The following is a 19,526-nucleotide window of genomic DNA, read 5'->3' on the forward strand; positions in this document are numbered from 1 at the left end:
GCGTCACAGGTGAGGTTGGCGGGGATCACCACTAGAACCTCAGGACGGAAGCTGGCCAGCACTACAACCAGATTTATCTGGAACCACAGCTGGTAGTCACTGGTTTGGAAGACAGGGAATCTGGGAGCCAGAGCCGTCAAAGTCAGGTTCAGTATTATGTCCCGGACCTCAGCGTTGCTGATGTAGGGGATGTGTTTCTGAGAGGGGAAGGTGGGGAAGAGACACCTTTAGCACCGGGATGGGACCATCTGGCACTGCCTGCTCGCTCACAAGCAGCACATTCTTGGTCTAAGCAATTACGGGTAAGTTGCATTTAAAAAAAAAAAAAAAAAAAAGATAAAAAGACTCACCTCCTTGCTGACCTCCACGAACGTTTCAAAGAATTTCTCTAGCTGCTGCCCTTCTGGGGATTTTACAATGCTGCTCAGCACCTCTTTCACCACGGTCACATTTTCAAGAGCACCGTGGATGGATCCAGCAGCAGCTCTGCTTTCTGGTCAGGTGACAGGGATTCCAGAGCTGCCAGCTAAGGTGAACAAAATCCAGACACCAAGGAGAGAGGACATGGTTGTTAACGACTTGCTCTCTTCCCAACAATATACAGAAAAAAAAAAAAAAAAAAAAAACTGAGAAACAAAAATCGCTACCAGCCAAAGGCTCCCTTGAAGCTGTGGGAGAAGAGAAACATAGCAAAAATAGCCGATTTACCCCGCTGACGTTCAGCTCCTTGAGGTCTGTGTAATTGGCCACCGCGGAGAACGGACCCAAGTTGATGTCAAGCCACTCAGCATCGTTTGCGATGTCTTTTTTGCAATCTGTTTTTCAAGACAGGGGTGGAAGAAGATCAGCCTGTGTCGTGCACCGCTAGGAAGCCGACAGACAACAACCCTGACCCGACAGATTAAACCAAACCAACAAGAGAGGGGCCGGGAAAGCACGTCCCGGAAGATCTACCTGGACTCTTGAACTGGTCGGCAAACGCCTTCAGGTACTCCACCAGAACCCGGGTTATCTCCTGCCTCCTGGTGAGTGTCATTTTTGGGAAAACATCTCCCATTCCTTCAACGCTGCAACAGAAAGGCACAGAAGGGTGTCAGGTTGGCGTGTCGCTGCAGGTCGACAAGCTTCCTCTCTCCACATTCAGGCACTCACATCACTTGGTAGCTGGTGCAGCTGATGTGAGCCGTGACCTTAAGCAGCATTTCTGCTGTGAAACTGGGCAGGACAGGGATGAGCAGCTCGGTGAACCACACTTTCCAGTCAGGAGCCACAAATTCCTGGAGCTTCAGTTCAATGATTACAAAGGTTCGGTTCATCATCACGTCTCTCACAGCGGGGGTGATATCGGGAATCTGCAAAGCGGCAACATCGGGAGTGTGAATGGCACTGCGTGAAAGTCGCATTCTTCAGGCTATTCTTCATGGCTTCCACGCGGCCTCTGTCAGAAACTTTGAATCATTGACTTGCCTCAGGAGATGCGTTCAGCTCCGTTAGAAACTCCTCCACGTTCTTGAAAGCTTCGCCTTCCTCCAGGTGGTCGAACACAGCGTTAATCTGATTGGTGTTGTTCAGTGCTCCGGAGCTCAGGATCAGTTCAGCTACTTGGCTGGGGCTCAGCAGCCCCAACGAATCAAACTGAAGCACAAGACGGAAAAGGAGACGTTACATCATAGATGAGGCCGTTTACTTAAAAAAGGAAAGGTTTAAGAACCACTTCCATTAAATAATGAGGCTTCACATGAGCAGCTGGAGCCAGCCAAAAGTTACTCACGCTGGAGAAATTTGCATTCAGCGTCTTCAAATCCTCCAAGCTCGCGTAGACGGAGAAGTTGCCAAAGTTCTTCTCCAGCCAGTCAGCGCTGCTCGTAGTTTTGGTAAGACAGGCAGGATCTGGAGTGAAAATTGGAAGAATAACACAGAACAGCACTGAGCTGGCGAAAACACACGTGACGAGCCGAGACGCTGAAGGATGCCTAGGGGCACTACCGCATGACGCATGACACGTCAAGACAGTGATGGAGCCTAAAGTACCTGTTAGGTCATCTCTCGAGAGGAAGGGATGGACAAAATCGCTGAAGACGAGCCGTTGATGCCTCACGTCCATGAGGGACGCTTGATGACTGAGAGCCTGCACCTAATTCGGGAAAGACCGTCCGGACGTTACGGATTGCTCAACTTGAATCCCCCGACAACCGCTTCAGGATTTCCTGAGCGCTGAAGATACTTACACAACTTGGTAGGTTGCGCAACTGAAGTTCTTGCCGCTAAGGCAGGACAGGAAGTCCCTGGAGACTGCTGGCAAGAATGGCCTCAGCCGTCCCTGGAACCAGTCGGCAATGAAGCGGACATCTGTCAGTTGTGCGGCGCTGCTGAAGTTGTTGACTTTCACCTCTCCAATGGCATCGAGAACACGGGAGTCAGGCTGAGGGTCACCGAGGCTCTGTGAAAGCAAAAAGGACAATATGTCAGTGTAGAGCTCAGAGACAGCGCTTCATCTCCTTTCCCAGAAAGCAGGGGCGTCACTCACTTTGTTGGAGTACGCTGACAGAGCCTCCTCCAGAACTCCGGCCACTTTCTGGAAGAAAAGCTTCCACGCCTCTGCGCTGGTGGTCGGGTTGCTCTGTGCCTTGCAACTCAGCAGCGTGACGAGGGCGTCAGGGGACAGAGAAGATGCGACCTTGAAAGAAGCGGACAGATTCGTACAGTCAGAGAACCGGAACTCTTCGCCAAGGCGACGGTATTCAGGTGCACCGTTCAAGGAAGACGTACCGAAGAGCAGGCATATTCAGAGATGGCAAAGTCGCACAGCTGACTCGATGGAGGAGGCAGGCTCCCGAGTGGGCCCCTGCAATTCACAAAAAAACGTGTTATTCTTTTTCACCACTTCAAAGCCTATCTCTGTTCTCAGCAGGCACCAAACCGATACTGACCCGCTGACACTACCACACAGCCTCGCCTCTGCAAGACACAAAACAAAAAAACAGAAGATGAGGTTCTAGAATTTACTAGCTGTCTCATGAGTTTATCACAAACTGAGGAAAGTCTATCAGTCGCAAACTATCAGTCCATCAGTCTTGACTCACCATCCACTAATGTTTCTTTGCACTGGTGAGAAGGAAGACAAAGAAGAACAGACAAGAAAAGCATTATGTACAGCTTCTATTGGGCTTGAACTTTACTCATGACCCGTGTCACGACAATGAAGTACTTACGAAAGCCACGGGCGAGGAGGCGTGCAGCCTGAGAAAAAACCCAAGACAAACAAGATTTCTGTCAATGGGAGGCCACTGGCAAATTGTTTACATTGGAACGCATTTGGTAAAGACTCTTTTGGTTTGCCAACGAACAAAACAGCTTTCTTTACTTATTTGAGGACGGTTGTTCAGGCCGTACCTTTTGGGGGTGACTGTAGAAGTTCATCGATGCTTGACGTCAGCTCCACTGCAGCTTGAGATGGGAGAAGTGCCAAAGCGTTCTCCAGGCCTTTCAATCTGTGGAAATGTGCACAAATGGAAAACCTCAACGTTTACTTCTACTCACTGAGTAAAAACAAGACAGCAAGGGAACCGGATTGTTTACATTGCATCGTAAGCGTCACAGGTGAGGTTGGCGGGGATCACCACTAGAACCTCAGGACGGAAGCTGGCCAGCACTACAACCAGATTTATCTGGAACCACAGCTGGTAGTCACTGGTTTGGAAGACAGGGAATCTGGGAGCCAGAGCCGTCAAAGTCAGGTTCAGTATTGCGTCCCGGACCTCAGCGTTGCTGATGTAGGGATGTGTTTCTGAGAGGGGAAGGTGGGGAAGAGACACCTTTAGCACCGGGATGGGACCATCTGGCACTGCCTGCTCGCTCACAAGCAGCACATTCTTGGTCTAAGCAATTACGGGTAAGTTGCATTTAAAAAAAAAAAAAAAGAAAGAAAAAGATAAAAAGACTCACCTCCTTGCTGACCTCCACGAGCGTTTCAAAGAATTTCTCTAGCTGCTGCCCTTCTGGGGATTTTACAATGCTGCTCAGCACCTCTTTCACCACGGTCACATTTTCAAGAGCACCGGTGGATGGATCCAGCAGCAGCTCTGCTTTCTGGTCAGGTGACAGGGATTCCAGAGCTGCCAGCTAAGGTGAACAAAATCCAGACACCAAGGAGAGAGGACATGGTTGTTAACGACTTGCTCTCTTCCCAACAATATACAGAAAAAAAAACAAAAAAAAAACTGAGAAACAAAAATCGCTACCAGCCAAAGGCTCCTTGAAGCTGTGGGAGAAGAGAAACATAGCAAAAATAGCCGATTTACCCCGCTGACGTTCAGCTCCTTGAGGTCTGTGTAATTGGCCACCGCGGAGAACGGACCCAAGTTGATGTCAAGCCACTCAGCATCGTTTGCGATGTCTTTTTTGCAATCTGTTTTTCAAGACAGGGGTGGAAGAAGATCAGCCTGTGTCGTGTGCACGCTAGGAAGCCGACAGACAACAACCCTGACCCGACAGATTAAACCAAACCAACAAGAGAGGGGCCGGAAAGCACGTCCCGAAGATCTACCTGGACTCTTGAACTGGTCGGCAAACGCCTTCAGGTACTCCACCAGAACCCGGGTTATCTCCTGCCTCCTGGTGAGTGTCATTTTTGGGAAAACATCTCCCATTCCTTCAACGCTGCAACAGAAAGGCACAGAAGGCTGTCAGGTTGGCGTGTCGCTGCAGGTCGACAAGCTTCCTCTCTCCACATTCAGGCACTCACATCACTTGGTAGCTGGTGCAGCTGATGTGAGCCGTGACCTTAAGCAGCATTTCTGCTGTGAAACTGGGCAGGACAGGGATGAGCAGCTCGGTGAACCACACTTTCCAGTCAGGAGCCACAAATTCCTGGAGCTTCAGTTCAATGATTACAAAGGTTCGGTTCATCATCACGTCTCTCACAGCGGGGGTGATATCGGGAATCTGCAAAGCGGCAACATCGGGAGTGTGAATGGCACTGCGTGAAAGTCGCATTCTTCGGGCTATTCTTCATGGCTTCCACGCGGCCTCTGTCAGAAACTTTGAATCATTGACTTGCCTCAGGAGATGCGTTCAGCTCCGTTAGAAACTCCTCCACGTTCTTGAAAGCTTCGCCTTCCTCCAGGTGGTCGAACACAGCGTTAATCTGATTGGTGTTGTTCAGGGCTCCGGAGCTCAGGATCAGTTCAGCTACTTGGCTAGGGCTCAGCAGCCCCAACGAATCAAACTGAAGCACAAGACGGAAAAGGAGACGTTACATCATAGATGAGGCCGTTTACTTAAAAAAGGAAAGGTTTAAGAACCACTTCCATTAAATAATGAGGCTTCACATGAGCAGCTGGAGCCAGCCAAAAGTTACTCACGCTGGAGAAATTTGCATTCAGCGTCTTCAAATCCTCAAGCTCGCGTGACGGACGGAGAAGTTGCCAAAGTTCTTCTCCAGCCAGTCAGCGCTGCTCGTAGTTTTGGTAAGACAGGCAGGATCTGGAGTGAAAATTGGAAGAATAACACAGAACAGCACTGAGCTGGCGAAAACACACGTGACGAGCCGAGACGCTGAAGGATGCCTAGGGGCACTACCGCATGACGCATGACACGTCAAGACAGTGATGGAGCCTAAAGTACCTGTTAGGTCATCTCTCGAGAGGAAGGGATGGACAAAATCGCTGAAGACGAGCCGTTGATGCCTCACGTCCATGAGGGACGCTTTGATGACTGAGAGCCTGCACCTAATTCGGGAAAGACCGTCGGGACGTTACGGATTGCTCAACTTGAATCCCCCGACAACCGCTTCAGGATTTCCTGAGCGCTGAAGATACTTACACAACTTGGTAGGTTGCGCAACTGAAGTTCTTGCCGCTAAGGCAGGACAGGAAGTCCCTGGAGACTGCTGGCAAGAATGGCCTCAGCCGTCCCTGGAACCAGTCGGCAATGAAGCGGACATCTGTCAGTTGTGCGGCGCTGAAGTTGTTTGACTTTCACCTCTCCAATGGCATCGAGAACACGGGAGTCAGGCTGAGGGTCACCGAGGCTCTGTGAAAGCAAAAGGACAATATGTCAGTGTAGAGCTCAGAGACAGCGCTTCATCTCCTTTCCCAGAAAGCAGGGGCGTCACTCACTTTGTTGGAGTACGCTGACAGAGCCTCCTCCAGAACTCCGGCCACTTTCTGGAAGAAAAGCTTCCACGCCTCTGCGCTGGTGGTCGGGTTGCTCTGTGCCTTGCAACTCAGCAGCGTGACGAGGGCGTCAGGGGACAGAGAAGATGCGACCTTGAAAGAAGCGGACAGATTCGTACAGTCAGAGAACCGGAACTCTTCGCCAAGGCGACGGTATTCAGGTGCACCGTTCAAGGAAGACGTACCGAAGAGCAGGCATATTCAGAGATGGCAAAGTCGCACAGCTGACTCGATGGAGGAGGCAGGCTCCCGAGTGGGCCCCTGCAATTCACAAAAAAAACGTGTTATTCTTTTTCACCACTTCAAAGCCTATCTCTGTTCTCAGCAGGCACCAAACCGATACTGACCCGCTGACACTACCACACAGCCTCGCCTCTGCAAGGACAAAACAAAAAAAAACAGAAGATGAGGTTCTAGAATTTACTAGCTGTCTCATGAGTTTATCACAAACTGAGGAAAGTCTATCAGTCGCAAACTATCAGTCCATCAGTCTTGACTCACCATCCACTAATGTTTCTTTGCACTGGTGAGAAGGAAGACAAAGGAAGAACAGACAAGAAAAGCATTATGTACAGCTTCTATTGGGCTTGAACTTTACTCATGACCCGTGTCGACGACAATGAAGTACTTACGAAAGCCACGGGGCGAGGAGGCGTGCAGCCTGAGAAAAAAACCCAAGACAAACAAGATTTCTGTCAATGGGAGGCCACTGGCAAATTGTTTACATTGGAACGCATTTGGTAAAGACTCTTTTGGTTTGCCAACGAACAAAACAGCTTTCTTTACTTATTTGAGGACGGTTGTTAAGGCCGTACCTTTTGGGGTGACTGTAGAAGTTCATCGATGCTTGACGTCAGCTCCACTGCAGCTTGAGATGGGAGAAGTGCCAAAGCGTTCTCCAGGCCTTTCAATCTGTGGAAATGTGCACAAATGGAAAACCTCAACGTTTACTTCTACTCACTGAGTAAAAACAAGACAGCAAGGGAACCGGATTGTTTACATTGCATCGTAAGCGTCACAGGTGAGGTTGGCGGGGATCACCACTAGAACCTCAGGACGGAAGCTGGCCAGCACTACAACCAGATTTATCTGGAACCACAGCTGGTAGTCACTGGTTTGGAAGACAGGGAATCTGGGAGCCAGAGCCGTCAAAGTCAGGTTCAGTATTGCGTCCCGGACCTCAGCGTTGCTGATGTAGGGGATGTGTTTCTGAGAGGGGAAGGTGGGGAAGAGACACCTTTAGCACCGGGATGGGACCATCTGGCACTGCCTGCTCGCTCACAAGCAGCACATTCTTGGTCTAGCAATTACGGGTAAGTTGCATTTAAAAAAAAAAAAAAAAAAGAAAAAGATAAAAGACTCACCTCCTTGCTGACCTCCACGAACGTTTCAAAGAATTTCTCTAGCTGCTGCCCTTCTGGGGATTTTACAATGCTGCTCAGCACCTCTTTCACCACGGTCACATTTTCAAGAGCACCGGTGGATGGATCCAGCAGCAGCTCTGCTTTCTGGTCAGGTGACAGGGATTCCAGAGCTGCCAGCTAAGGTGAACAAAATCCAGACACCAAGGAGAGAGGACATGGTTGTTAACGACTTGCTCTCTTCCCAACAATATACAGAAAAAAAAAGAAAAAAAAAACTGAGAAATAAAAATCGCTACCAGCCAAAGGCTCCCTTGAAGCTGTGGGAGAAGAGAAACATAGCAAAAATAGCCGATTTACCCCGCTGACGTTCAGCTCCTTGAGGTCTGTGTAATTGGCCACCGCGGAGAACGGACCCAAGTTGATGTCAAGCCACTCAGCATCGTTTGCGATGTCTTTTTTGCAATCTGTTTTTCAAGACAGGGGTGGAAGAAGATCAGCCTGTGTCGTGCACCGCTAGGAAGCCGACAGACAACAACCCTGACCCGACAGATTAAACCAAACCAACAAGAGAGGGGCCGGGAAAGCACGTCCCCGAAGATCTACCTGGACTCTTGAACTGGTCGGCAAACGCCTTCAGGTACTCCACCAGAACCCGGTTATCTCCTGCCTCCTGGTGAGTGTCATTTTGGGAAAACATCTCCCATTCCTTCAACGCTGCAACAGAAAGGCACAGAAGGCTGTCAGGTTGGCGTGTCGCTGCAGGTCGACAAGCTTCCTCTCTCCACATTCAGGCACTCACATCACTTGGTAGCTGGTGCAGCTGATGTGAGCCGTGACCTTAAGCAGCATTTCTGCTGTGAAACTGGGCAGGACAGGGATGAGCAGCTCGGTGAACCACACTTTCCAGTCAGGAGCCACAAATTCCTGGAGCTTCAGTTCAATGATTACAAAGGTTCGGTTCATCATCACGTCTCTCAGCGCGGGGTGATATCGGGAATCTGCAAAGCGGCAACATCGGGAGTGTGAATGGCACTGCGTGAAAGTCGCATTCTTCGGGCTATTCTTCATGGCTTCCACGCGGCCTCTGTCAGAAACTTTGAATCATTGACTTGCCTCAGGAGATGCGTTCAGCTCCGTTAGAAACTCCTCCACGTTCTTGAAAGCTTCGCCTTCCTCCAGGTGGTCGAACACAGCGTTAATCTGATTGGTGTTGTTCAGTGCTCCGGAGCTCAGGATCAGTTCAGCTACTTGGCTAGGGCTCAGCAGCCCCAACGAATCAAACTGAAGCACAAGACGGAAAAGGAGACGTTACATCATAGATGAGGCCGTTTACTTAAAAAAGGAAAGGTTTAAGAACCACTTCCATTAAATAATGAGGCTTCACATGAGCAGCTGGAGCCAGCCAAAAGTTACTCACGCTGGAGAAATTTGCATTCAGCGTCTTCAAATCCTCCAAGCTCGCGTAGACGGAGAAGTTGCCAAAGTTCTTCTCCAGCCAGTCAGCGCTGCTCGTAGTTTTGGTAAGACAGGCAGGATCTGGAGTGAAAATTGGAAGAATAACACAGAACAGCACTGAGCTGGCGAAAACACACGTGACGAGCCGAGGCGCTGAAGGATGCCTAGGGGCACTACCGCATGACGCATGACACGTCAAGACAGTGATGGAGCCTAAAGTACCTGTTAGGTCATCTCTCGAGAGGAAGGGATGGACAAAATCGCTGAAGACGAGCCGTTGATGCCTCACGTCCATGAGGGACGCTTGATGACTGAGAGCCTGCACCTAATTCGGGAAAGACCGTCCGGACGTTACGGATTGCTCAACTTGAATCCCCCGACAACCGCTTCAGGATTTCCTGAGCGCTGAAGATACTTACACAACTTGGTAGGTTGCGCAACTGAAGTTCTTGCCGCTAAGGCAGGACAGGAAGTCCCTGGAGACTGCTGGCAAGAATGGCCTCAGCCGTCCCTGGAACCAGTCGGCAATGAAGCGGACATCTGTCAGTTGTGCGGCGCTGAAGTTGTTGACTTTCACCTCTCCAATGGCATCGAGAACACGGGAGTCAGGCTGAGGTCACCGAGGCTCTGTGAAAGCAAAAGGACAATATGTCAGTGTAGAGCTCAGAGACAGCGCTTCATCTCCTTTCCCAGAAAGCAGGGGCGTCACTCACTTTGTTGGAGTACGCTGACAGAGCCTCCTCCAGAACTCCGGCCACTTTCTGGAAGAAAAGCTTCCACGCCTCTGCGCTGGTGGTCGGGTTGCTCTGTGCCTTGCAACTCAGCAGCGTGACGAGGGCGTCAGGGGACAGAGAAGATGCGACCTTGAAAGAAGCGGACAGATTCGTACAGTCAGAGAACCGGAACTCTTCGCCAAGGCGACGGTATTCAGGTGCACCGTTCAAGGAAGACGTACCGAAGAGCAGGCATATTCAGAGATGGCAAAGTCGCACAGCTGACTCGATGGAGGAGGCAGGCTCCCGAGTGGGCCCCTGCAATTCACAAAAAAACGTGTTATTCTTTTTCACCACTTCAAAGCCTATCTCTGTTCTCAGCAGGCACCAAACCGATACTGACCCGCTGACACTACCACACAGCCTCGCCTCTGCAAGGACAAAACAAAAAAACAGAAGATGAGGTTCTAGAATTTACTAGCTGTCTCATGAGTTTATCACAAACTGAGGAAAGTCTATCAGTCGCAAACTATCAGTCCATCAGTCTTGACTCACCATCCACTAATGTTTCTTTGCACTGGTGAGAAGGAAGACAAAGGAAGAACAGACAAGAAAAGCATTATGTACAGCTTCTATTGGGCTTGAACTTTACTCATGACCCGTGTGTCGACAATGAAGTACTTACGAAAGCCACGGGCGAGGAGGCGTGCAGCCTGAGAAAAAACCAAGACAAACAAGATTTCTGTCAATGGGAGGCCACTGGCAAATTGTTTACATTGGAACGCATTTGGTAAAGACTCTTTTGGTTTGCCAACGAACAAAACAGCTTTCTTTACTTATTTGAGGACGGTTGTTAAGGCCGTACCTTTTGGGGGTGACTGTAGAAGTTCATCGATGCTTGACGTCAGCTCCACTGCAGCTTGAGATGGGAGAAGTGCCAAAGCGTTCTCCAGGCCTTTCAATCTGTGGAAATGTGCACAAATGGAAAACCTCAACGTTTACTTCTACTCACTGAGTAAAAACAAGACAGCAAGGGAACCGGATTGTTTACATTGCATCGTAAGCGTCACAGGTGAGGTTGGCGGGGATCACCACTAGAACCTCAGGACGGAAGCTGGCCAGCACTACAACCAGATTTATCTGGAACCACAGCTGGTAGTCACTGGTTTGGAAGACAGGGAATCTGGGAGCCAGAGCCGTCAAAGTCAGGTTCAGTATTGCGTCCCGGACCTCAGCGTTGCTGATGTAGGGGATGTGTTTCTGAGAGGGGAAGGTGGGGAAGAGACACCTTTAGCACCGGGATGGGACCATCTGGCACTGCCTGCTCGCTCACAAGCAGCACATTCTTGGTCTAAGCAATTACGGGTAAGTTGCATTTAAAAAAAAAAAAAGAAAGAAAAAGATAAAAAGACTCACCTCCTTGCTGACCTCCACGAACGTTTCAAAGAATTTCTCTAGCTGCTGCCCTTCTGGGGATTTTACAATGCTGCTCAGCACCTCTTTCACCACGGTCACATTTTCAAGAGCACCGGTGGATGGATCCAGCAGCAGCTCTGCTTTCTGGTCAGGTGACAGGGATTCCAGAGCTGCCAGCTAAGGTGAACAAAATCCAGACACCAAGGAGAGAGGACATGGTTGTTAACGACTTGCTCTCTTCCCAACAATATACAGAAAAAAAAAAAAAAAAAAAAACTGAGAAATAAAAATCGCTACCAGCCAAAGGCTCCCTTGAAGCTGTGGGAGAAGAGAAACATAGCAAAAATAGCCGATTTACCCCGCTGACGTTCAGCTCCTTGAGGTCTGTGTAATTGGCCACCGCGGAGAACGGACCCAAGTTGATGTCAAGCCACTCAGCATCGTTTGCGATGTCTTTTTTGCAATCTGTTTTTCAAGACAGGGGTGGAAGAAGATCAGCCTGTGTCGTGCACACGCTAGGAAGCCGACAGACAACAACCCTGACCCGACAGATTAAACCAAACCAACAAGAGAGGGCCGGAAAGCACGTCCCGAAGATCTACCTGGACTCTTGAACTGGTCGGCAAACGCCTTCAGGTACTCCACCAGAACCCGGGTTATCTCCTGCCTCCTGGTGAGTGTCATTTTGGGAAAACATCTCCCATTCCTTCAACGCTGCAACAGAAAGGCACAGAAGGCTGTCAGGTTGGCGTGTCGCTGCAGGTCGACAAGCTTCCTCTCTCCACATTCAGGCACTCACATCACTTGGTAGCTGGTGCAGCTGATGTGAGCCGTGACCTTAAGCAGCATTTCTGCTGTGAAACTGGGCAGGACAGGGATGAGCAGCTCGGTGAACCACACTTTCCAGTCAGGAGCCACAAATTCCTGGAGCTTCAGTTCAATGATTACAAAGGTTCGGTTCATCATCACGTCTCTCACAGCGGGGGTGATATCGGGAATCTGCAAAGCGGCAACATCGGGAGTGTGAATGGCACTGCGTGAAAGTCGCATTCTTCGGGCTATTCTTCATGGCTTCCACGCGGCCTCTGTCAGAAACTTTGAATCATTGACTTGCCTCAGGAGATGCGTTCAGCTCCGTTAGAAACTCCTCCACGTTCTTGAAAGCTTCGCCTTCCTCCAGGTGGTCGAACACAGCGTTAATCTGATTGGTGTTGTTCAGTGCTCCGGAGCTCAGGATCAGTTCAGCTACTTGGCTAGGGCTCAGCAGCCCCAACGAATCAAACTGAAGCACAAGACGGAAAAGGAGACGTTACATCATAGATGAGGCCGTTTACTTAAAAAAGGAAAGGTTTAAGAACCACTTCCATTAAATAATGAGGCTTCACATGAGCAGCTGGAGCCAGCCAAAAGTTACTCACGCTGGAGAAATTTGCATTCAGCGTCTTCAAATCCTCCAAGCTCGCGTGAGACGGAGAAGTTGCCAAAGTTCTTCTCCAGCCAGTCAGCGCTGCTCGTAGTTTTTTTGGTAAGACAGGCAGGATCTGGAGTGAAAATTGGAAGAATAACACAGAACAGCACTGAGCTGGCGAAAACACACGTGACGAGCCGAGACGCTGAAGGATGCCTAGGGGCACTACCGCATGACGCATGACACGTCAAGACAGTGATGGAGCCTAAAGTACCTGTTAGGTCATCTCTCGAGAGGAAGGGATGGACAAAATCGCTGAAGACGAGCCGTTGATGCCTCACGTCCATGAGGGACGCTTGATGACTGAGAGCCTGCACCTAATTCGGGAAAGACCGTCGGACGTTACGGATTGCTCAACTTGAATCCCCCGACAACCGCTTCAGGATTTCCTGAGCGCTGAAGATACTTACACAACTTGGTAGGTTGCGCAACTGAAGTTCTTGCCGCTAAGGCAGGACAGGAAGTCCCTGGAGACTGCTGGCAAGAATGGCCTCAGCCGTCCCTGGAACCAGTCGGCAATGAAGCGGACATCTGTCAGTTGTGCGGCGCTGAAGTTGTTGACTTTCACCTCTCAATGGCATCGAGAACACGGGAGTCAGGCTGAGGGTCACCGAGGCTCTGTGAAAGCAAAAGGACAATATGTCAGTGTAGAGCTCAGAGACAGCGCTTCATCTCCTTTCCCAGAAAGCAGGGGCGTCACTCACTTTGTTGGAGTACGCTGACAGAGCCTCCTCCAGAACTCCGGCCACTTTCTGGAAGAAAAGCTTCCACGCCTCTGCGCTGGTGGTCGGGTTGCTCTGTGCCTTGCAACTCAGCAGCGTGACGAGGGCGTCAGGGGACAGAGAAGATGCGACCTTGAAAGAAGCGGACAGATTCGTACAGTCAGAGAACCGGAACTCTTCGCCAAGGCGACGGTATTCAGGTGCACCGTTCAAGGAAGACGTACCGAAGAGCAGGCATATTCAGAGATGGCAAAGTCGCACAGCTGACTCGATGGAGGAGGCAGGCTCCCGAGTGGGCCCCTGCAATTCACAAAAAAACGTGTTATTCTTTTTCACCACTTCAAAGCCTATCTCTGTTCTCAGCAGGCACCAAACCGATACTGACCCGCTGACACTACCACACAGCCTCGCCTCTGCAAGGACAAAACAAAAAAAAACAGAAGATGAGGTTCTAGAATTTACTAGCTGTCTCATGAGTTTATCACAAACTGAGGAAAGTCTATCAGTCGCAAACTATCAGTCCATCAGTCTTGACTCACCATCCACTAATGTTTCTTTGCACTGGTGAGAAGGAAGACAAAGGAAGAACAGACAAGAAAAGCATTATGTACAGCTTCTATTGGGCTTGAACTTTACTCATGACCCGTGTGTACGACAATGAAGTACTTACGAAAGCCACGGGGGCGAGGCGAGGCGTGCAGCCTGAGAAAAAACCCAAGACAAACAAGATTTCTGTCAATGGGAGGCCACTGGCAAATTGTTTACATTGGAACGCATTTGGTAAAGACTCTTTTGGTTTGCCAACGAACAAAACAGCTTTCTTTACTTATTTGAGGACGGTTGTTAAGGCCGTACCTTTTGGGGTGACTGTAGAAGTTCATCGATGCTTGACGTCAGCTCCACTGCAGCTTGAGATGGGAGAAGTGCCAAAGCGTTCTCCAGGCCTTTCAATCTGTGGAAATGTGCACAAATGGAAAACCTCAACGTTTACTTCTACTCACTGAGTAAAAACAAGACAGCAAGGGAACCGGATTGTTTACATTGCATCGTAAGCGTCACAGGTGAGGTTGGCGGGGATCACCACTAGAACCTCAGGACGGAAGCTGGCCAGCACTACAACCAGATTTATCTGGAACCACAGCTGGTAGTCACTGGTTTGGAAGACAGGGAATCTGGGAGCCAGAGCCGTCAAAGTCAGGTTCAGTATTGCGTCCCGGACCTCAGCGTTGCTGATGTAGGGGATGTGTTTCTGAGAGGGGAAGGTGGGGAAGAGACACCTTTAGCACCGGGATGGGACCATCTGGCACTGCCTGCTCGCTCACAAGCAGCACATTCTTGGTCTAAGCAATTACGGTAAGTTGCATTTAAAAAAAAAAAAAAAAAAGAAAGAAAAAGATAAAAAGACTCACCTCCTTGCTGACCTCCACGAACGTTTCAAAGAATTTCTCTAGCTGCTGCCCTTCTGGGGATTTTACAATGCTGCTCAGCACCTCTTTCACCACGGTCACATTTTCAAGAGCACCGGTGGATGGATCCAGCAGCAGCTCTGCTTTCTGGTCAGGTGACAGGGATTCCAGAGCTGCCAGCTAAGGTGAACAAAATCCAGACACCAAGGAGAGAGGACATGGTTGTTAACGACTTGCTCTCTTCCCAACAATATACAGAAAAAAAAAAAAAAAAAAAAACTGAGAAAACAAAAATCGCTACCAGCCAAAGGCTCCCTTGAAGCTGTGGGAGAAGAGAAACATAGCAAAAATAGCCGATTTACCCGCTGACGTTCAGCTCCTTGAGGTCTGTGTAATTGGCCACCGCGAGAACGGACCCAAGTTGATGTCAAGCCACTCAGCATCGTTTGCGATGTCTTTTTTGCAATCTGTTTTTCAAGACAGGGGTGGAAGAAGATCAGCCTGTGTCGTGCACCGCTAGGAAGCCGACAGACAACAACCCTGACCCGACAGATTAAACCAAACCAACAAGAGAGGGGCCGGAAAGCACGTCCCGAAGATCTACCTGGACTCTTGAACTGGTCGGCAAACGCCTTCAGGTACTCCACCAGAACCCGGGTTATCTCCTGCCTCCTGGTGAGTGTCATTTTTGGGAAAACATCTCCCATTCCTTCAACGCTGCAACAGAAAGGCACAGAAGGCTGTCAGGTTGGCGTGTCGCTGCAGGTCGACAAGCTTCCTCTCTCCACATTTCAGGCACTCACATCACTTGGTAGCTGGTGCAGCTGATGTGAGCCGTGACCTTAAGCAGCATTTCTGCTGTGAAACTGGGCAGGACAGGGATGAGCAGCTCGGTGAACCACACTTTCCAGTCAGGAGCCACAAATTCCTGGAGCTTCAGTTCAATGATTACAAAGGTTCGGTTCATCATCACGTCTCTCACAGCGGGGGTGATATCGGGAATCTGCAAAGCGGCAACATCGGGAGTGTGAATGGCACTGCGTGAAAGTCGCATTCTTGGGCTATTCTTCATGGCTTCCACGCGGCCTCTGTCAGAAACTTTGAATCATTGACTTGCCTCAGGAGATGCGTTCAGCTCCGTTAGAAACTCCTCCACGTTCTTGAAAGCTTCGCCTTCCTCCAGGTGGTCGAACACAGCGTTAATCTGATTGGTGTTGTTCAGTGCTCCGGAGCTCAGGATCAGTTCAGCTACTTGGCTAGGGCTCAGCAGCCCCAACGAATCAAACTGAAGCACAAGACGGAAAAGGAGACGTTACATCATAGATGAGGCCGTTTACTTAAAAAAGGAAAGGTTTAAGAACCACTTCCATTAAATAATGAGGCTTCACATGAGCAGCTGGAGCCAGCCAAAAGTTACTCACGCTGGAGAAATTTGCATTCAGCGTCTTCAAATCCTCCAAGCTCGCGTAGACGGAGAAGTTGCCAAAGTTCTTCTCCAGCCAGTCAGCGCTGCTCGTAGTTTTGGTAAGACAGGCAGGATCTGGAGTGAAAATTGGAAGAATAACACAGAACAGCACTGAGCTGGCGAAAACACACGTGACGAGCCGAGACGCTGAAGGATGCCTAGGGGCACTACCGCATGACGCATGACACGTCAAGACAGTGATGGAGCCTAAAGTACCTGTTAGGTCATCTCTCGAGAGGAAGGGATGGACAAAATCGCTGAAGACGAGCCGTTGATGCCTCACGTCCATGAGGGACGCTTGATGACTGAGAGCCTGCACCCTAATTCGGGGAAAGACCGTCGGACGTTACGGATTGCTCAACTTGAATCCCCCGACAACCGCTTCAGGATTTCCTGAGCGCTGAAGATACTTACACAACTTGGTAGGTTGCGCAACTGAAGTTCTTGCCGCTAAGGCAGGACAGGAAGTCCCTGGAGACTGCTGGCAAGAATGGCCTCAGCCGTCCCTGGAACCAGTCGGCAATGAAGCGGACATCTGTCAGTTGTGCGGCGCTGAAGTTGTTGACTTTCACCTCTCCAATGGCATCGAGAACACGGGAGTCAGGCTGAGGTCACCGAGGCTCTGTGAAAGCAAAGGACAATATGTCAGTGTAGAGCTCAGAGACAGCGCTTCATCTCCTTTCCCAGAAAGCAGGGGCGTCACTCACTTTGTTGGAGTGCGCTGACAGAGCCTCCTCCAGAACTCCGGCCACTTTCTGGAAGAAAAGCTTCCACGCCTCTGCGCTGGTGGTCGGGTTGCTCTGTGCCTTGCAACTCAGCAGCGTGACGAGGGCGTCAGGGGACAGAGAAGATGCGACCTTGAAAGAAGCGGACAGATTCGTACAGTCAGAGAACCGAACTCTTCGCCAAGGCGGCGGTATTCAGGTGCACCGTTCAAGGAAGACGTACCGAAGAGCAGGCATATTCAGAGATGGCAAAGTCGCACAGCTGACTCGATGGAGGAGGCAGGCTCCCGAGTGGGCCCCTGCAATTCACAAAAAAACGTGTTATTCTTTTTCACCACTTCAAAGCCTATCTCTGTTCTCAGCAGGCACCAAACCGATACTGACCCGCTGACACTACCACACAGCCTCGCCTCTGCAAGGACAAAACAAAAAAAAACAGAAGATGAGGTTCTAGAATTTACTAGCTGTCTCATGAGTTTATCACAAACTGAGGAAAGTCTATCAGTCGCAAACTATCAGTCCATCAGTCTTGACTCACCATCCACTAATGTTTCTTTGCACTGGTGAGAAGGAAGACAAAGGAAGAACAGACAAGAAAAGCATTATGTACAGCTTCTATTGGGCTTGAACTTTACTCATGACCCGTGTACGACAATGAAGTACTTACGAAAGCCACGGGCGAGGAGGCGTGCAGCCTGAGAAAAAACCCAAGACAAACAAGATTTCTGTCAATGGGAGGCCACTGGCAAATTGTTTACATTGGAACGCATTTGGTAAAGACTCTTTTGGTTTGCCAACGAACAAAACAGCTTTCTTTACTTATTTGAGGACGGTTGTTAAGGCCGTACCTTTTGGGGGTGACTGTAGAAGTTCATCGATGCTTGACGTCAGCTCCACTGCAGCTTGAGATGGGAGAAGTGCCAAAGCGTTCTCCAGGCCTTTCAATCTGTGGAAATGTGCACAAATGGAAAACCTCAACGTTTACTTCTACTCACTGAGTAAAAACAAGACAGCAAGGGAACCGGATTGTTTACATTGCATCGTAAGCGTCACAGGTGAGGTTGGCGGGGATCACCACTAGAACCTCAGGACGGAAGCTGGCCAGCACTACAACCAGATTTATCTGGAACCACAGCTGGTAGTCACTGGTTTGGAAGACAGGGAATCTGGGAGCCAGAGCCGTCAAAGTCAGGTTCAGTATTGCGTCCCGGACCTCAGCGTTGCTGATGTAGGGGATGTGTTTCTGAGAGGGGAAGGTGGGGAAGAGACACCTTTAGCACCGGGATGGGACCATCTGGCACTGCCTGCTCGCTCACAAGCAGCACATTCTTGGTCTAAGCAATTACGGGTAAGTTGCATTTAAAAAAAAAAAAAAAGAAAGAAAAAGATAAAAAGACTCACCTCCTTGCTGACCTCCACGAACGTTTCAAAGAATTTCTCTAGCTGCTGCCCTTCTGGGGATTTTACAATGCTGCTCAGCACCTCTTTCACCACGGTCACATTTTCAAGAGCACCGGTGGATGGATCCAGCAGCAGCTCTGCTTTCTGGTCAGGTGACAGGGATTCCAGAGCTGCCAGCTAAGGTGAACAAAATCCAGACACCAAGGAGAGAGGACATGGTTGTTAACGACTTGCTCTCTTCCCAACAATATACAGAAAAAAAAAAAAAAAAAAAAACTGAGAAACAAAAATCGCTACCAGCCAAAGGCTCCTTGAAGCTGTGGGAGAAGAGAAACATAGCAAAAATAGCCGATTTACCCCGCTGACGTTCAGCTCCTTGAGGTCTGTGTAATTGGCCACCGCGGAGAACGGACCCAAGTTGATGTCAAGCCACTCAGCATCGTTTGCGATGTCTTTTTTGCAATCTGTTTTTCAAGACAGGGGTGGAAGAAGATCAGCCTGTGTCGTGTGCACCGCTAGGAAGCCGACAGACAACAACCCTGACCCGACAGATTAAACCAAACCAACAAGAGAGGGGCGGGAAAGCACGCGTCCCGAAGATCTACCTGGACTCTTGAACTGGTCGGCAAACGCCTTCAGGTACTCCACCAGAACCCGGGTTATCTCCTGCCTCCTGGTGAGTGTCATTTTTGGGAAAACATCTCCCATTCCTTCAACGCTGCAACAGAAAGGCACAGAAGGCTGTCAGGTTGGCGTGTCGCTGCAGGTCGACAAGCTTCCTCTCTCCACATTCAGGCACTCACATCACTTGGTAGCTGGTGCAGCTGATGTGAGCCGTGACCTTAAGCAGCATTTCTGCTGTGAAACTGGGCAGGACAGGGATGAGCAGCTCGGTGAACCACACTTTCCAGTCAGGAGCCACAAATTCCTGGAGCTTCAGTTCAATGATTACAAAGGTTCGGTTCATCATCACGTCTCTCACAGCGGGGGTGATATCGGGAATCTGCAAAGCGGCAACATCGGGAGTGAATGGCACTGCGTGAAAGTCGCATTCTTGGGCTATTCTTCATGGCTTCCACGCGGCCTCTGTCAGAAACTTTGAATCATTGACTTGCCTCAGGAGATGCGTTCAGCTCCGTTAGAAACTCCTCCACGTTCTTGAAAGCTTCGCCTTCCTCCAGGTGGTCGAACACAGCGTTAATCTGATTGGTGTGT

General features: G+C 49.8%; 1 protein-coding gene and 7 long non-coding RNA genes across 8 annotated transcripts; all 8 read right to left on the reverse strand.

Moving 5' to 3' along the window:
- Positions 1-1,609: 1,609 nt before the first annotated feature.
- On the reverse strand, positions 1,610-2,135 carry LOC122326670. The gene is made up of 3 exons (XR_006247499.1): positions 2,032-2,135; positions 1,772-1,890; positions 1,610-1,635 (listed from the first exon to the last, which is right to left on the reverse strand). It is a non-coding gene; the product is annotated as an uncharacterized LOC122326670 (long non-coding RNA).
- A 228-nt stretch (positions 2,136-2,363) lies between these two features.
- LOC122326309 lies at positions 2,364-3,105 on the reverse strand. Its single transcript, XR_006247465.1, has 5 exons — positions 3,084-3,105; positions 2,931-2,958; positions 2,770-2,845; positions 2,528-2,677; positions 2,364-2,440 (listed from the first exon to the last, which is right to left on the reverse strand). It is a non-coding gene; the product is annotated as an uncharacterized LOC122326309 (long non-coding RNA).
- A 116-nt stretch (positions 3,106-3,221) lies between these two features.
- LOC122326490 lies at positions 3,222-3,769 on the reverse strand. Its single transcript, XR_006247488.1, has 3 exons — positions 3,580-3,769; positions 3,394-3,491; positions 3,222-3,240 (listed from the first exon to the last, which is right to left on the reverse strand). It is a non-coding gene; the product is annotated as an uncharacterized LOC122326490 (long non-coding RNA).
- Positions 3,770-9,609: 5,840 nt separating this feature from the next.
- Positions 9,610-10,285, reverse strand: LOC122326391. Its single transcript, XR_006247477.1, has 5 exons — positions 10,264-10,285; positions 10,112-10,139; positions 9,951-10,026; positions 9,709-9,858; positions 9,610-9,622 (listed from the first exon to the last, which is right to left on the reverse strand). It is a non-coding gene; the product is annotated as an uncharacterized LOC122326391 (long non-coding RNA).
- Positions 10,286-13,164: 2,879 nt separating this feature from the next.
- On the reverse strand, positions 13,165-13,875 carry LOC122326350. Its single transcript, XR_006247472.1, has 5 exons — positions 13,854-13,875; positions 13,700-13,727; positions 13,539-13,614; positions 13,297-13,446; positions 13,165-13,210 (listed from the first exon to the last, which is right to left on the reverse strand). It is a non-coding gene; the product is annotated as an uncharacterized LOC122326350 (long non-coding RNA).
- A 299-nt stretch (positions 13,876-14,174) lies between these two features.
- On the reverse strand, positions 14,175-14,925 carry LOC122326264. Its single transcript, XR_006247458.1, has 3 exons — positions 14,724-14,925; positions 14,355-14,563; positions 14,175-14,266 (listed from the first exon to the last, which is right to left on the reverse strand). It is a non-coding gene; the product is annotated as an uncharacterized LOC122326264 (long non-coding RNA).
- A 1,979-nt stretch (positions 14,926-16,904) lies between these two features.
- LOC122326539 lies at positions 16,905-17,470 on the reverse strand. The gene is made up of 4 exons (XR_006247493.1): positions 17,449-17,470; positions 17,295-17,322; positions 17,134-17,209; positions 16,905-17,042 (listed from the first exon to the last, which is right to left on the reverse strand). It is a non-coding gene; the product is annotated as an uncharacterized LOC122326539 (long non-coding RNA).
- A 103-nt stretch (positions 17,471-17,573) lies between these two features.
- On the reverse strand, positions 17,574-19,517 carry LOC122349539. The gene is made up of 8 exons (XM_043245627.1): positions 19,427-19,517; positions 19,115-19,314; positions 18,917-19,029; positions 18,669-18,775; positions 18,312-18,488; positions 17,945-18,153; positions 17,759-17,856; positions 17,574-17,605 (listed from the first exon to the last, which is right to left on the reverse strand). Exons 2-8 carry the CDS (start codon positions 19,279-19,281, stop codon positions 17,574-17,576), a joined length of 903 nt encoding a protein of 300 aa, XP_043101562.1. The 5' UTR covers positions 19,282-19,314; positions 19,427-19,517.
- Positions 19,518-19,526: the final 9 nt, after the last annotated feature.

Source organism: Puntigrus tetrazona, chromosome 1 (assembly GCF_018831695.1).
Source record: "Puntigrus tetrazona isolate hp1 chromosome 1, ASM1883169v1, whole genome shotgun sequence".
Taxonomy (NCBI): Eukaryota; Metazoa; Chordata; class Actinopteri; order Cypriniformes; family Cyprinidae; genus Puntigrus; species Puntigrus tetrazona.

Bases quoted from the DNA above. Each gene is read 5' to 3' on its own strand.
- LOC122349539 (XM_043245627.1), bottom strand. From the start codon at position 19,281: ATGATGAACCGAACCTTTGTAATCATTGAACTGAAGCTCCAGGAATTT. The intron at 18,489-18,668 runs GTAAATCGGCTA...TGTTCACCTTAG, and splicing joins AGGAGCTGAACGTCAGCGGG to CTGGCAGCTCTGGAATCCCT. The intron at 17,606-17,758 runs GTACGGCCTTAA...GTTTTTTCTCAG, and splicing joins TCTACAGTCACCCCCAAAAG to GCTGCACGCCTCCTCGCCCG.